General features: G+C 36.1%; 1 protein-coding gene across 1 annotated transcript; it reads left to right on the top strand.

Moving 5' to 3' along the window:
- The first annotated feature begins 1,589 nt into the window (after positions 1 to 1,589).
- LOC117342638 (ADP-ribosyl cyclase/cyclic ADP-ribose hydrolase-like) lies at positions 1,590 to 17,316 on the top strand. Its single transcript, XM_033904834.1, has 6 exons — positions 1,590 to 1,810; positions 12,956 to 13,085; positions 13,686 to 13,904; positions 16,377 to 16,456; positions 16,737 to 16,829; positions 17,226 to 17,316. Exons 1-6 carry the CDS (start codon positions 1,662 to 1,664, stop codon positions 17,314 to 17,316), a joined length of 762 nt encoding a protein of 253 aa, XP_033760725.1. The 5' UTR covers positions 1,590 to 1,661.
- The last annotated feature ends 478 nt before the right edge of the window (positions 17,317 to 17,794 follow it).

Consider the following 17,794-nt stretch of genomic DNA (forward strand, 5'->3'; position numbering starts at 1 on the left):
ACCTCACAGGACACTCATACCTCACAGGTCACTCATACCTCACATGACACTCATACCTCACAGGACACTCATACCTCACAGGTCACTCATACCTCACAGGACACTCATACCTCACAGATCACTCATACCTCACAGGTCACTCATACCTCACAGGACACTCATACCTCACATGACACTCATACCTCACATGACACTCATACCTCACATGACACCCATACCTCACATGTCTGTCACTCATAGCTCACAGGTCACTCATACCTCACAGGTCACTCATACCTCACAGATCACTCATACCTCACAGGACACTCATACCTCACAGGTCACTCATACCTCACAGGTCACTCATACCTCACAGGTCACTCATACCTCATAGGTCACTCATACCTCACAGGTCACTCATACCTCACAGATCACTCATAGCTCACAGGTCACTCATACCTCACAGGTCACTCATACCTCACAGGACACTCATACCTCACAGGACACTCATACCTCACAGGTCACTCATACCTCACAGGACACTCATACCTCACAGATCACTCATACCTCACATGTCACTCATACCTCACATGTCTGTCACTCATACCTCACAGGTCACTCATACCTCACATGACACTCATACCTCACAGGTCACTCATACCTCACAGGACACTCATACCTCACAGGACACTCATACCTCACATCACACTCATACCTCACAGGTGGGGCCGCGGTGACCGAGTGGTTAAGGTGTACCGACACTTTAACACTAGCCCTCCACCACTGGGTTGCGAGTTCGAAACCTACGTGGGGCAGTTGCCAGGTATTGACCGTAGGCCGGTAGTTTTTCTCCGGGTACTCCGGCTTTCTTCCACCTCCAAAACCTGGCACGTCCTTAAATGACCCTGGCTGTTAATAGGACGTTAAACAAAAACAAACAAACCAAAAACCTCACAGGTCACCCATACCTCACACGTCACTCATACCTCACACGTCACTCATACCTCACACGTCACTCATTCCTCACACGACACTCATTCCTCACATGACACTCATTCCTCACACGACACTCATTTAGTGGACCACAGTAACAATTGTAAATCTTCTTGACGTATAAGAATCCCGTACATATAAACAGTACGTTTTTTTTCATCAATAGGTTTTCATCTGCTGCCCATTGTATAAATGTTCGGATAATAATTTATTGGTGTTTTTTTAATTGATATATCTTAATAGTGCTTACTTCTAATACGTTTTTATATACAGTCTGCCTTTTTAAATAGCATGATTACCACTTAACAAGCTACAGAGTATTAAAACTTAACAGGCATCAAAAATACACATTTTTCAAAAGCTAAAAACCGGTTTATTCAATAATCTGTCGTCATGTCCTTATTAAAATTCTTTTGTGGCTCAGTAATTAACCGGAAGTCATTTTACATAGGAACTACAATAAGTAAAACACTTGTTGATTGGCTATGATTTATTGTGCGAGTTCCATAATAATATACATGTGTAGACATCGTACGCGTACACATGACCCGGTTTAGCTCCATCAATCAATCAGGATCTGTGACGCGTTTATCATGTAGATAAAGGGGTAAACTTCACTGGGGTTACCTGGTAATTCACACAGCCGAATAAGTAGACGTCAGGTCAATGGTTATTTCAGTGTGAAAAACATGGACTTTAATATACCGATAGCCTGTCTTCTGTGCCTGAGCTCTTTGGCATCCAGTGTGATTACGTTAGGAACAACACCCGGAATACAAAACATTTTCATCGGACGGTGTCTGGCGTACCAGGAGCTTCTCAAACCATACCCACAAACGTACGTTAATAAACGAGTATCATAGATACATGTGTATCAGACTTTCCTGAACTAGACATCCTGTACTTGTCACGTGTCACTAATCATTGCACATACCGATAGATTGGCGTGTAACATGTTTACCTACATCATTTTCTAAATTTCAAACGTCATTAAATGAAATTTACTTCAATTTAATGCTTGATTACATACTTTTACTAAATTATTCTTATTTTTGGAATTGCTGTTGTTTAAATGATGTTTTTTTTTCTACATGTTATGTGACGGTAGAGTGTGCTAAATAGTAAATATAGATTGTAGACAGTGTAAAACCTGTCCCTAAGTGATCTTGACTATACAATTTTCAGTCTTATTCCCCCAATAATGTTCATGGCTAAATTCGAACAAATTCCTTTGTCCGCACAGAAGAGTGTTTTTATTTCTTGTGTTTTACTAATATATTCTTATTTTAAAGATCTACCTCTATTTCACTTGTGCCCGTCCCTGCCACGCTCCCATAGGGCGTACTGGTTCGATCTTGTCTAGTAACAACTTACTGAAAAGTTTCAGGTATAAGCTTACCTGTCCTTTGGACCAGCTGAAGACGATATTCTTTGATATCCTATCTTTATGTCCCTTATCGGCCCCGATAATGTATCGTGGAGTTTGAAGAACCTCCACAGAGCTTTTTAAATACTCTATCAAAATATTTGACTTTCACACCCTTAACACAATATTCCCTAAGGAACGCCTCTATTTCTCTTGTTAGATATGAATCTTTTCAAAGAAAGGCGAACGACGAAAATACCTGATTGTAAAGTTTTCTAAAAACATTTGAGTGAGGCCATGATGAAATGATTGTATTTCTTGTCGACAACATCATTGTACAGTTTGATGATGACAATATCTTCCAACAGGCCATCGGCATACGTATGGGAACAAACTGTGGCCTCCTCTCTTAAATCGACTGGTTTTTGCAAAATCATTGAATTTAACATAGATATATTCACAACGTGCTGTCCTTGATAACAAAACTATATTGGTAATCGAACGTGATGATTTCAATTTGTTAATTTTTGTTAATTTTCCATTTCTGGATAGTAACGCCCTTTCCTTGCTTACTCATGATGTCGTCATGTCTCAAAGGCTTGTTCCACATATCTCAGATGGCGGGAAGCTAACAGCAGAGATTTTGGAGTGATGCAGGTTCATAATCTAGGTCATGATATTTCCCACTCACGGTATGAAATCAGACATGTTCAATGCTTGTTGGTATGCCTAGTAGTTCCGTTGTTCATATTTCTACACGTAATACTCTCTTTAGATGTGGCCTAGATTTGTATGGCGGGTGTCGCCGTGACCTAGATTTGTATGGCTGGTGTCGCCGTGACCTAGATTTGAATGGCTGGCGTAGTAAGTAAATCAGAAGACGCTTATTACCCGTAACTCCTGGTATTATTCTCCTTGTACTTTTTCGATGGTCTACATGCCAAACTTTATCTTGTTCATGTTTACCCTCTTGTTAATACTTTAAGTGAGAATTATGATTTCGTCCGCATGTCGATATTGTCTTTCCGTCGCTTCGTGATGTATAATATCGGTACTGTTGGCTCTGCCGTTGCTGAGCAACAACACGAAGATTATCCTTCCGCATGGACAGAACGACTATAAGAGGGGCGTGAAATTTGACTTTTTGTTTTCGTTATCTTTAGTAGGGCGCCGCGATAGCTCAGTCGGTTAAAGCGCCGGGCACGTCACCTCAGGTGAAGATTCGAGGAACGTTGTTCGACTCTCAATACCCGTGTCGGTTTATGTTTCTCGGAAGCTGAGAAATGGGCCAATCTATACTGTCGTGGTTGTGTTCATGGACAGGAATCTGTACTCTAATTACTCTTGATGGCATGCGACGGGCCTCTCGTATGTCGTTCATTGAGGAAGTCACCAACTACTACAGGGAGACCCAGTCTCAAAATGACCCTGGTTGTCCACGGATCAGTAAACCCAGCAAACAAACAAACATATTTTTGTTGCTGAGAAAAGACGATGGTTAGAGGGGCGAAAGATCGAAAACGATGTATATTTATACATGCAAGACCCGTCCATACAGCATGCCGTGATTCTATTATGCGCCATCATGTCTGTATAGATATCAAAACCTGCATATAAATAGATTTATAATTACATAAGACCAATTAGATATTCTCATTAATGTGTTAATACACGACTGTATGCAGCCTGTTTATCATTTCGATGGCATATTCATGTGGATCCTCTCTTTGACGTAACAGAATCTTCCATATTAATTATTGTCAATCCGACCAATTATAAATTCTCCGGGGATAATTATGGTATGAGATTACGGTAGTCATTATCAAGGTCACATAACCTGGTGTTACGAATCCAGATGTGTCTGGTTATACACCTTCCTCTCTTATCTATGCGCATGTGTGGGGACTGTGTGGAGCCGGTGTGGGGACGGTGTGGGGACGTCGCGGGGATTGCGCGGGGACGGTGTGCGGATGATGTATAAGCACGATGTACACACGGTATTTTTTGTGGGTTGTGCGATCACACATCCATGGCTTAATGGAATATTGTGTGCATATCGCCGTAACGAACAGGAAAGTAATCTTAATGTATGATTGTGTATGTACAGTGTACCAACATATCTAATTAACATTTAAGGATGTACATCATTTTGACTGCGTATACGGTAGTATGCCCGCAGTATGCAACGAACATTTCCTATGATTAGCGCATTAGTCAACTGCGGGCATACTACCGTATACGCAGTCAAAATGAGGTATGCAATCCTTATATTTACATCAAACAAATCGTTTGTATACAGTACGAAGAAAATAAAAGTCAGTGTGTGTTGCGACGTTGGTTACTACGGCTGCCGTGGTTGCTAAGGTAATCATGTTCCAGTGAATCTACGTAAAGACACCAGTATTGTTAACAAAATTGAAAGAAACAACTCACCATTTTTTAAATACCGTTTACGTTTTTGATTAATTGATATATTCTTCACATTCCACAATTTCCGTCTCAGGTTAACTATGATTGTCAAGCACAGGGTGTATTGACACAGATTTAGTAGTGACGTGGTCAAATATTCTCTAGGAACTGTACGCTTCAGCCATTTCTTGTATCTCATGGAGAAGTTAAATATGCGCCAATTTCCGAAATACATATATGTATTCAGTTTGACAAAATAATTACTTAACGTTAGCTTTTTGTGCAGAGAGCATCGGGTAACAAGAGAAAACGCTAAAATTGCGTTGAACGGTCCTTTCAAAATGGCACCGTTCCAGTAACGTCACAAAGAGGCGACGTCATGATTATGTTACCGATTCCCGCGCTTATTAATCCGCTAATCTATTCGTAGTCAAGAGTTTACTTAGCTGAAGAAGCGAGAGATGTAAATATTTATCGTTATTGTTCGGACGAGGAATTTGATCGGCGTCTTTATGAGGTATATTGAGAATAAATTATGTACCTGCAATCTTTTTCAAACTTTTTTTGTCATATCACGATACAAATTATATAGATTTATTTGTATAGTGTCGTGAAGATATTTTTACATGTAAATGTCTTTTCATCCGATACTCTGACACCTACAGACGAGATGATTAGCACATTTACAGCATGCCTCACTAGATACAAAAGTTATGCGAATTATTGACCTTGAACTTCGAATCTCAAAGTCACAGTAGTCAAATGACCGGTCAAAATGTATGTATGTAACCAACATACATTGATTGAACAGCACCATGCTTAATTTTATAAGGCAATTATATTCAGTCAGTATTTTTTAAATGTTATAGAAAATACAGTCGTATGTGTTAATCATGATTAAAATCAAAAACATATCTAAAAAAAACATAGTTATTAGTAAACGAGTATCTCTCTTTCAAAATATTTTATTGTCAACACAACAAGTATAATAACAAGGTATTTTTTACAAAGAATACCATCAAGATTTGGTGTTGAAAAAGGGATTGGACAACAGGCTCAGCCTATATTAGTCCTTTCCTAAAAATACATAAACGAGTATCCTCTGTCTAAAATACAATAAAAGTACAATAATGGTCTGTTGTTGTTTTTAAGCATCTGAACTCTTTTTAAATATCCTTTTTTTGTTTTATGTACCATTAACTATGTATTAACCATGGCAGCAATCACCATACAGTACTTAAAATACTATGTCTTTTATGATATATACATTTATAGATATGTAGCCATAATGTCAATCGTAATTATGATTGGCAAAGATGATTGAAAATTCAAAATTTAAATATGACTTACACAGTCGGCCATGCAAGTTAAACAGCAATAGTGAACGTCTGTCTGATGTAAGGCTCTGTAGAAATGGTGTTTGTTTTAATCACACGCGGGTTTTCTTATCTACTTATGATTTGATATGTCTCATCTCTAAATATATAAATAGCTTTTGTTTATCGATCTGGTTACTTATGAGAAACTCATTCAAATAAACTCATTTTTTTCATAAATGAACTTTGTAATTTTGCACGTGTTTCTAAGCAGTTTAAATTGCAACAATATTGTAAATTTTTCTAAGTTAAGTATTTGGTTTAAAATGTTGTGTTTCACATAAACAATAAACATTAAAATAATTGACGAATTCATTAAACCAATGTATGAATTGTCATGTTAAATAATCGTAAATTTTTGTTGTATCTCTATACAAATTACCATAGAAATCTATAATCCATGGTTACCATGGAAACAAGCACATTTTCACATGTCTATAGCAACTAACAAAAACTAGTTCTAAGACATGCCATGAATCATCCCCTGTATTATTGCACGAAATGGAGCTGTTGTCACAATTGATTTATTTGATTCCGGTCTGGAGGATCTTAATTGATCCTGTACTGGTAATTAACTGGTAATGAACTTAACTTATGATTCCTAGGCAGACTGGTACTTAAAATGTCACTGGTAAGGTATAACAAAATGTTTATAGATATGTCAGCTCTTCCTTTAGTGTTGTTCATAAGTCTGTCTCATTACTGAAATATCTAAACTTGTATTGTATTTAAGCATTGATGTCATTTTTTTTAGTTTCATCGGGGTATGAAACAAATTTTGTTTGCAAACTGTATGAATCCGCGTTACAGAAGTTTGCAAACAAAATTTGTTTCATACCCCGATGAAACTAAAAAAAATGACATCAATGCTTATAATTAGTTTTTGAAAATGATTTTCTAATTTAAAACATGTTTTATGTACAATTTTACTGGTTTTAAATGTGATTCTTTTTCTCAAATCAATACGCAACTTCAATTGTCGTATTGTGACGTCACATTTTTCGCGCCATTCTCGGAATTTCTTTCATAGAAGAATGAAAAGAATTTTTCGACCAATCACATTTGAGTATTTACCATGAAAACAAAGAAAAATTAATTATATGTTTAACAAGCTATGTGTCGTTACTGTTACATCACTAAAATATCTAAACTTGTATTATATATGTTTAACAAGCTATGTGTCGTTACTGTTACACCACTGAAATATCTAAACTTGTATTATATATGTTTAACAAGCTATGTGTCGTTACTGTTACACCACTGAGGTATCTAAACTTGTATTGTATATGTTTAACAAGCTATGTGTCGTTACTGATACATTACTGAAATATCTAAACTTGTATTATATATGTTTAACAAGCTATGTGTCGTTACTGTTACACCACTGAAATATCTAAACTTGTATTGTATATGTTTAACAAGCTATGTGTCGTTACTGATACATTACTGAAATATCTAAACTTGTATTATATATGTTTAACAAGCTATGTGTCGTTGCTGTTACACCACTGAAATATCTAAACTTGTATTGTATATGTTTAACAAGCTATGTGTCGTTACTGTTACACCACTGAAATATCTAAACTTGTATTGTATATGTTTAACAAGCTATGTGTCGTTACTGATACATTACTGAAATATCTAAACTTGTATTATATATGTTTAACAAGCTATGTGTCGTTACTGTTACACCACTGAGGTATCTAAACTTTTATTATATATGTTTAACAAGCTATGTGTCGGTACTGTTTCACCACTGAAATATCTAAACTTGTATTATATATGTTTAACAAGCTATGTGTCGTTACTGTTACACCACTGAAATATCTAAACTTGTATTGTATATGTTTAACAAGCTATGTGGGGTTTTCTGTTTTTTAATTGTTTTTTTTTTTTTTTTTTTTTTTTTTTTTTTTTTGATAAAATGTCTATTCAGGAAAACTCAACTAAATGTACTTAACAATTTTAAAGGAAAAAAAAAGGTTTGAAATATCTTTTCTATTACAACATTAACCCTTTAAAATTAAATTTCTCTGATAATTTTAATCCTAAGCGTTTATTTTGAGATATGTTTTCTGAAATCCATGTTGGGATTTAGTTTAATAAATACTCATTTCTGGTTCAGTCAATAACTATAGTGTATACAAAGACACTCGGAACTCTCCTGCTGTTCTGTCAGATTTTTTTTCGGTTGTTTTTGGAAGTAAACCAATTATGACTGACACAACTATTGCTTTATCCTCTTTTGTTGGTCTTAATAATGATTTAATTACTACCTGACCATTCTTGTTGTCTAGGCCATGGTTGAATGGCTAGCTGTCACCAGTGGGGTTGAGGAAACAAACACCTCTGCAGATGGCGATCGGTCACTCTCTTGTAATTACTTTTGATTGTTACAGGTAACAGGACAATTAGGGACTGATATAGTGGCTTCCTAAGTTAGCATTGCTGCCAGGGGAGTTGAGCAGTTAAGGCTCTGTTTTGTTAGTTAGAACCTTTTTACACACAAATAACAACACGGCTATGGTTTAACTCATAATTTAATCTTTCATCTACAGAACAAACGCAATGAACTTGCAGAAGAAATATTTATACATGCAAAATTTGCAACATCAGGGATCGATGTAATGATGAGGAGGAAGATATCCTTTGGGTTAGATACGCTGGTACATAATGTGGCTGCTGGTTTCACCAGTAGCCATTTCTTGTATCTCCTGGGGAAGTTAAATATGCGCCAATTTCCGAAATACATTTATGTATTCAGTTTAGTTTTTGACAAAATACTTACTTAACGTTAGCTTTTTGTGCAGAGAACATCGGGTAACAAGAGAAAACGCTAAAATTGCGTTGATCGGTCCTTTCAAAATGGCACCGTTCCAGTAACGTCACAAAGAGGCGACGTCATGATTACGTTACCGATTCCCGCGCTTATTAATCCGCTAATCTATTCGTAGTCAAGAGTTTACTTAGCTGAAGAAGCGAGAAATGTAAATATTAATCGTTATTGTTCGGACGAGGAATTTGATCGGCGTCTCTATGAGATATATTGAGAATACATTATGTACCTGCTATCTTTTTCAAACAAATACTTTGTGTCATATCACGATACAAATTTTATACATTTATTTGTATAGTGTCGCGAAGATATTTTTTACATGTAAATGTCTTTTCATCCGTTACTCTGACACCTACAGACGAGATGATTAGCACATTTACAGCATGCCTCACTAGATACAAAAGTTATGCAAACTGTTGACATTGAACTTCGAAGCTCAAGGTCACAGTAGTCAAATGACCGGTCAAAGTGTATGTATGTAACCAACATACATTGATTGAACAACACCATGCTTAATTTTATAAGGCAATTATATTCAGTCAGTAGTTTTTAAATGTTATAGAAAATAAGTCGTATGTGTTAATCATGATTAAAATCAAAAACATATCTAAAAAAACATAGTTATTAGTAAACGAGTATCTCTCTTTCAAAATATGTTATTGTCAACACAACAAGTATAATAACAAGGCATTTTTTTTTACAAAGAATAGCATCAAGATTTGGTGTTGAAAAGGGGATTGGACAACAGGCTCAGCCTATATTACTCCTTTCCTAAAAATACATAAACGAGTATCATCTGTCTAAAATACAATAAACGTACAATAATGGTCTGTTGTTGTTTTTAAGAATCTGAACTCTTTTTAAATATCCTTTTTTTGTTTGTTTTATGTACCATTAACTATATAGTAACCACGGCAACAATCACCATAAAGTACTTAAAATACTATGTCTTTTATGATATATACATCTATAAATATGTAGCCTTAATGTCAATCGTAATTATGATTGGCAAAAATTCAAAATTTAAACATGATTTACACTGTCGGCCAAGCAAGTTAAACAGCAATAGTGAACGTCTGTCTGATGTAATGCTCTGTAGAAATGGTGTTTGTTTTAATCCCACGCGGGTTTTCTTATCTACTTATGATTTGATAAGTCTCATCTCTAAATATATCAATAGCTTTTGTTTATCGATATGGTTACGTATGAGAAACTCATTAAAAAAAACCTCATTTTTTTCATAAATGAACTTTGTAATTTTACATGTGTTTCTAGGCAGTTTCAATTGCAACAATATTGTTAATTTTTCTAAGTTAAATATTTGGTTTAAAATGTTGTGTTTCACATAAACAATAAACATTAAAATAATTGACAAATTCATTAAACCAATATATGAATTGTCATGTTAAATAATCGTAAATTTTTGTTGTATCTCTATACAAATTACCATAGAAATCTATAATCCATGGTTACCATGGAAACAAGCACATTTTCACATGTCTATAGCAACTAACAAAAACTAGTTCTAAGACATGCCATGAATCATCCCCTGTATTATTGCACGAAATGGAGCTGTTGTCACAATTGATTTATTTGATTCCGGTCTGGAGGATCTTAATTGATCCTGTACTGGTAATTAATTGGTAATGAACTTAACTTATGATTCCTAGGCAGACTGGTACTTAAAATGTCACTGGTAAGGTATAACAAAATGTTTATAGATATGTCAGCTCTTCCTTTAGTGTTGTTCATAAGTCTGTCTCGTTACTGAAATATCTAAACTTGTATTGTATTTAAGCATTGATGTCATTTTTTTTAGTTTCATCGGGGTATGAAACAAATTTTGTTTGCAAACTGTATGAATCCGCGTTACAGAAGTTTGCAAACAAAATTTGTTTCATACCCCGATGAAACTAAAAAAATGACATCAATGCTTATAATTAATTTTTGAAAATGATTTTCTAATTTAAAACATGTTTTATGTACAATTTTACTGGTTTTAAATGTGATTCTTTTTCTCAAATCAATACGCAACTTCAATTGTCGTATTGTGACGTCACATTTTTCGCGCCATTCTCGGAATTTCTTTCATAGAAGAATGAAAAGAATTTTTCGACCAATCACATTTGAGTATTTACCATGAAAACAAAGAAAAATTAATTATATGTTTAACAAGCTATGTGTCGTTACTGTTACATCACTAAAATATCTAAACTTGTATTATATATGTTTAACAAGCTATGTGTCGTTACTGTTACACCACTGAAATATCTAAACTTGTATTATATATGTTTAACAAGCTATGTGTCGTTACTGTTACACCACTGAGGTATCTAAACTTGTATTGTATATGTTTAACAAGCTATGTGTCGTTACTGATACATTACTGAAATATCTAAACTTGTATTATATATGTTTAACAAGCTATGTGTCGTTACTGTTACACCACTGAAATATCTAAACTTGTATTGTATATGTTTAACAAGCTATGTGTCGTTACTGATACATTACTGAAATATCTAAACTTGTATTATATATGTTTAACAAGCTATGTGTCGTTGCTGTTACACCACTGAAATATCTAAACTTGTATTGTATATGTTTAACAAGCTATGTGTCGTCACTGTGTTACACCACTGAAATATCTAAACTTGTATTATATATGTTTAACAAGCTATGTGTCGTTACTGTTACACCACTGAAATATCTAAACTTGTATTATATATGTTTAACAAGCTATGTGTCGTTACTGTTACACCACTGAGGTATATAAACTTGTATTATATATGTTTAACAAGCTATGTGTCGTTACTGTTATATTGTATATGTTTAACAAGCTATGTGTCGTCACTGTGTTACACCACTGAGGTATATAAACTTGTATTATATATGTTTAACAGGCTATGTGTCGTTACTGTTACACCACTGAGGTATCTAAACTTGTATTGTATATGTTTAACAAGCTATGTGTCGTTACTGTTACACCACTGAGGTATCTAAACTTGTATTATATATGTTTAACAAGCTATGTGTCGTTACTGTTACATTACTGAAATATCTAAACTTGTATTATATATGTTTAACAAGCTATGTGTCGTTTCTGTTAACATATATCTGTACATAATGACTGTTACCTGACTCCGTACTCTAACCTGTTGTTTACATATATCTGTACATAATGTCTGTTACCTGACTCTGTACTCTAACCTGTTGTTTACATGTATCTGTACATAATGTCTGATACCTGACTCCGTACTCTAACCTGTTGTTTACATATATCTGTACATAATGTCTGTTACCTGACTCCACACTCTAACCTGTTGTTTACATATATTTGTACATAATGTCTGTTACCTGACTCCGCACTCTAACCTGTTGTTTACATATATCTGTATATAATGCCTGTTACCTGACTCCGTACTCTAACCTGTTGTTTACATAATGTATGTTACCTGGCTCCGACACTAACCTGTTGTTTACATATATTTGTACATAATGTCTGTTACCTGACTCCGTACTCTAACCTGTTGTTTACATATATCTGTACATAATGTATGTTACCTGACTCCGTACTCTAACCTGTTGTTTACATATATTTGTACATAATGTCTGTTACCTGACTCTGACACTAACCTGTTGTTTACATATATCTGTACATAATGTCTGTTACCTGACTCCGTACTCTAACCTGTTGTTTACATATATTTGTACATAATGTCTGTTACCTGACTCTGTACTCTAACCTGTTGTTTACATATATTTGTACATAATGTCTGTAACCTGACTCTGACACTAACCTGTTGTTTACATATATTTGTACATAATGTCTGTAACCTGACTCTGACACTAACCTGTTGTTTACATGTATTTGTACATAATGTCTGTTACCTGACTCCGTACTCTAACATGTTGTTTACCTATATCTGTACATAATGTCTGTTACCTGTTTTTGTAGTGTTACGTGTTACATATATTTGTACATATCGTTTGTGACAGGGAGGTGGATTGTAACTTGTTATGGGTGAAGTTTGTGTCCTCTTTTGCTGGAAAAGAACCCTGCGAATTGAAGTCAGAGGACTACAGCGGTTTCATTGAAATGTCATTATCGTCAATTCCGGAGGATAAGGTAATTGTTGACATTCCTGCTTTATTTACTTAATGTGGATCTATCATCGATTTTACTGACAAAGACCAAGGATATTTTATGATTTTGTTTATTTCTTATTCATATATACAAATTAATCCGAAATGTATTATAGGTAATGCTGAGTTGACTGGAAGCGCTAAAACAGGTCATGCCAAAAAATACACCATAAACAACCTCCTACAACATTGGTTGGATCAGGGAGGATGTTGTACATGTTATTGCTCTCATTGTCCTTTCGTCTCATTTCTGTTTCAGCACATAATCTCTAATTCATATAGGCAGATCCTCGAAGACTTCTTCTTTGATATTTTGTAGGCAGCAGCTGCTTTGAATTGAATTGCTTCTCAGGACTCGAGGTTAAAGGTCAAGGTCACTTTTGCTAAAGATAGAAAATTGGTTTCCGTACAATATTTTGAGCACTGTACTGTATAGCCGATTTCTCTCAAATTTCGCTTGGTGCTTTTTCGCAGAGAGTGCTATGCTATTGGATAATTGTAAGAAGCCTTAATACAAAGAATTCTTCAGCTTGTCATTTTTAGACAGTATAATTAACATGAAATAATTATCTGTTTTCTTTAGGCTATGTTTTGGTCAGGCACGTATCGTGTCGCACATGACTATGCGGAGTCAGGGAACCGCTTCATCACGTTGGAGGACACACTACTGGGTTATATAATGAATGGCTTGACATGGTGTGGACAGACAGCTCCACCTGGTGTCAATTACCGGAACTGTCCCTCGTATAATGACTGTCCGGAAACCGCTAGTACAGCCTTTTGGGGAACGGCATCTTCACAGGTGAATGTGACCTTATACAAAACAAGCTTCTGTTAATATGAAAAATGGCCATGGCATCTTCAGTTTATGTAAATAAATTTGCTGCGTATTCTAATTATTCTAATATTATTATCAATTTAGTTATTATGTTCACATAGGATGTTGTAAAATATGTTTAAGGATCAAAATTGAATTTAAGCGACCAAAAATTGAAAACCAACCAAACGTAAAATCTCTGACATTTTAGGGGTTTAACATTCTAGAGTCAGGGTCATAGGAGAACAATGACTTTGTGACTGGGTGGTCGGATGGCACAGTGGTGACACAATGACTTTGTGACTGGGTGTTCGGGTGACACAGTGGTGAACAATGACTTTGTGACTGGGTGTTCGGGTGACACAGTGGTGAAACAATGACTTTGTGACTGGGTGTTCGGGTGACACAGTGGTGACACAATTGCCTTTCATCCGGTGTCCTCCCACACTCGGACTCCTCGCGCGCGTCCATCAAGGCCAACAAGAGTAATTAATATAAGTACATATCACTTATTTCGCAATTGTTTTACATGCTTCCTGACTCCCTGACATAAAGGAATGTTGAAGGAATTACTATTTTTGCTCTGTGTCCCATGGCAAGGAAAAACTTACTCCACTCTTTTTTTATATATAATACAGAAATACAATAAATGCTGCGAGCTTTGTTTGCTTTATATACAGATAACAATGACACAGAATCATAGCAAAAATAGTTGGGCTCACCTCTGTGGTTGGCATTCGGTACTATAAAAAGCAAAGGTGAGCGGCAAAATTACGCCCAAATGACCGATATGTTTGCATATTGGTGATCCGACATGTGCGGGCAAGCATCACTCTTTCAGTTTGATCTTTACTATTTGATAACGTCGTTGTCATATATTTTTGACCTTGAATATATATGATTTTTTTTTAAATTTTCAAAAGAAATCCTTTTCCAGCTGTCTAAATGCCAAATACAACGATCCTCTCCCGGGGTGTTCATCATTGGAGTCATTCTAGTATTAGTCGTTTACCTGTAGATCGCAAATTATACTTGCATATTTGTAAAATAATATTCCCCTGGTCCTCGTGACCCGTCAGAAGAAAAACATATTGTTATCCTAAGCAACAGACGGTATCTATAATTGGCATATATCCTATAGCCTATTCTTGTAGTACGTTTTTGTTGTGTATTCTTAAACATCCTATCAACAGTTAAGGTAATTTAAGGACGACCTTCCTGAGAGCATGATACATGCGTGTGGCAATATGTATTTTTAGGCGGTAGCGGAATGTTCATGTTTGTCTCCTTGTGATAGTGTTACCTAACTGACGCCCCACCCCACCAAGTCACCCCACCAAGTCACCCCACCAAGTCACCCCACCAAGACACCCCACACCACTCCACCAAGACACCCCACCCCACCCCACCCCACCCCACCAAGACACCCCACCAATTCACCCCACCAAGACACCCCACCCCACCCCACCCCACCAAGTCACCCCACCAAGTCACCCCACCAAGTCACCCCACCCCACCACGTTACCCCACCAAGATTCCCCGCCAAGTCACATTATACCGACAATGGGCGAACCAGTTGTCCCACTCAAATAAGGCCGAGCGCTGAACAGGAGCAGCAACTACCATTGTTATAGACTCTGGTATGGCTTGGTCAGGGGACAGAACCAAAAGCCTTCCTCACCAGCGAACGTTCAACTGAAGGTCAAAAGCAATGTTAAGAGAGACATTGGGAAGAAAGATCAGATTCCAAACTTGGTCGCCGCGAACGATAATGTTATGGGGGCAGTAGGTACAGAAAAGCCTTGACTGCCGGCCAGGCACTGACCAATGATATCAAAGATGCTGTAAAAGTGCATATTTTAGCGGTAATCCTTATTTTAGCAAATTTCGCTTAAATTTGGTTTCGGTAATGTCTCCAATGTTTATTATTGTCGGTGCCCTATTTATCACTGCGCAAATCCGTTTTAATTAACTTCTGCGGTAAAATTTGACCAACCAAAATAAGTACATTTTTATCAAGCACTTGTTCGGCATACAGCCGATGATACTCGGGTATTTTGTCTCCGTTTAGAAACGAACACGGATAAGTCGAACCATCGGATAAGTCGAATATTTTGCTTGGTCCCGTCGACTTCGACTTATCCGAGTTTTACTGTACGTTAACTGTATAGACTTAAACATGTATATCTTTTTTCTTTTCACAAATTCTGGTAAAGCTTGACTATTTGTATACAAAGTACAGCGTGCCTACTAAACACATAACACACAATATGACATCAGCTTAATCCATGCATCAAACATTTCTGTTCCTAGATTGGACGATTACAACATACCTACCAGGGATTGTATGAACACACACTGACAAACAATAATATTAAATTGACTACAGACATCGAATTTATAAATCCTATGAGCAATGGTTTGGATAGGAAATAACAGCTTATTACTCTCATACAGTTCGCGTCGCAAGCAAAGGGGACTGTGACGATTTTACTAGACGGGTCAAATCCAGCGAGACCTGCTTACAGTAGAGACAGGTAAAATATAGCGAGTGTTTGGTAGTGTATCAATATTCACCTTACTTGGAAGATGCTCTATGTTCGAGTTCACGTCACGTTATTTATCATCTTCTGCACTTGCATTCAGATAAGTAGGTTAATTCACAATCTTTTTTAAGAAAAAACGATTACACAAAAAACACGTTGGTACTAGGTACTGGCATATATTTAGATGGATCCTCGATATAACTTATGACACATTTGACATACGGAATAATCTGACCAGTTGTGTAGTGTATAAACCCTTTGGTCTTCACAGTTACTTCGCTAAGTTTGAACTGCCGTCGCTGTCTCCTGACGAGGTGAAAATGATGAATATTTATGTTGTACATGCCATTAACCAGCCATACAGGTAATATGCAAAGCGTGACATACTCCGGGGACCTTTTTATTGCTTTTTTTTCTGTTTGCTTTTATTTTTTTGCGATTAAAATTGAATTACTATTTCACTGTAGTGTAATATGAAAAAAAGTTTTTACAAATTTCAGCTTGTTATGATAGTAAAGAAAATACGAGAACAGCTTATGAAAATAAATATTATATATAAATATTTGGATAGTTTAGGATTTAGGACCATTTCGAAAAGTTCCAAAGTTGTTTACGTGCAATTGTAAGCTAATACCTGTTAAATATACCCAAGAGGTTTCATGTCATAACATTGGGAGCTTGAGCATAGAAACTAGCGGTATCTTATGGACGGTAACATCCGAGTGTGTTATTACTGATGCTTCCTTTGTTGATTTATCAGGGAGACGTGTGAAAATGGCACTCTGCCCGCTCTGCAGCAAGCTGTTAAGGACCATGGTTTGAGTTATAGCTGTCGGGACAACCCTCAGTAAGTTTGGGGACGACTTTTAACAAGTTCTAACAGTTCATATCATTATTTACTGCAGATGTTAGTATTTTGGAAATTACTGAAACGTTATGTTATAAGCTTGACGTTCTTTTTTAATATAATACAAATGTCTTGAAAGTAACGAAAATTATAATAATGCTTAGGCTAGTATACCTCCCAATTTGTATTTTGACTCATCGCTTCCTAAGAATTAATCAAAACATAAACGCAGCTGTCGAACCCTAGAAGGACGAAACAGCTTGTATGGTCCACTTAAATGCATTTTTGCTCCACTATTTCTAACTCTTACTTGTGAATGGTGTTAATATCTTGTGTCTTTTGCATAATCCTATGAGGTTGGAGGTACAATTGTAAACATTTTTTCGATCCTCCAGCAATTACGTTCACTTTCCTTCTCTGCACTGCTGGAATATGTCACGGCAGAATTGATCACACACAATCAGCTCTTTTATTTGAAAATC

Source organism: Pecten maximus, chromosome 14 (genome assembly GCF_902652985.1).
Source record: "Pecten maximus chromosome 14, xPecMax1.1, whole genome shotgun sequence".
NCBI lineage: Eukaryota > Metazoa > Mollusca > Bivalvia > Pectinida > Pectinidae > Pecten > Pecten maximus.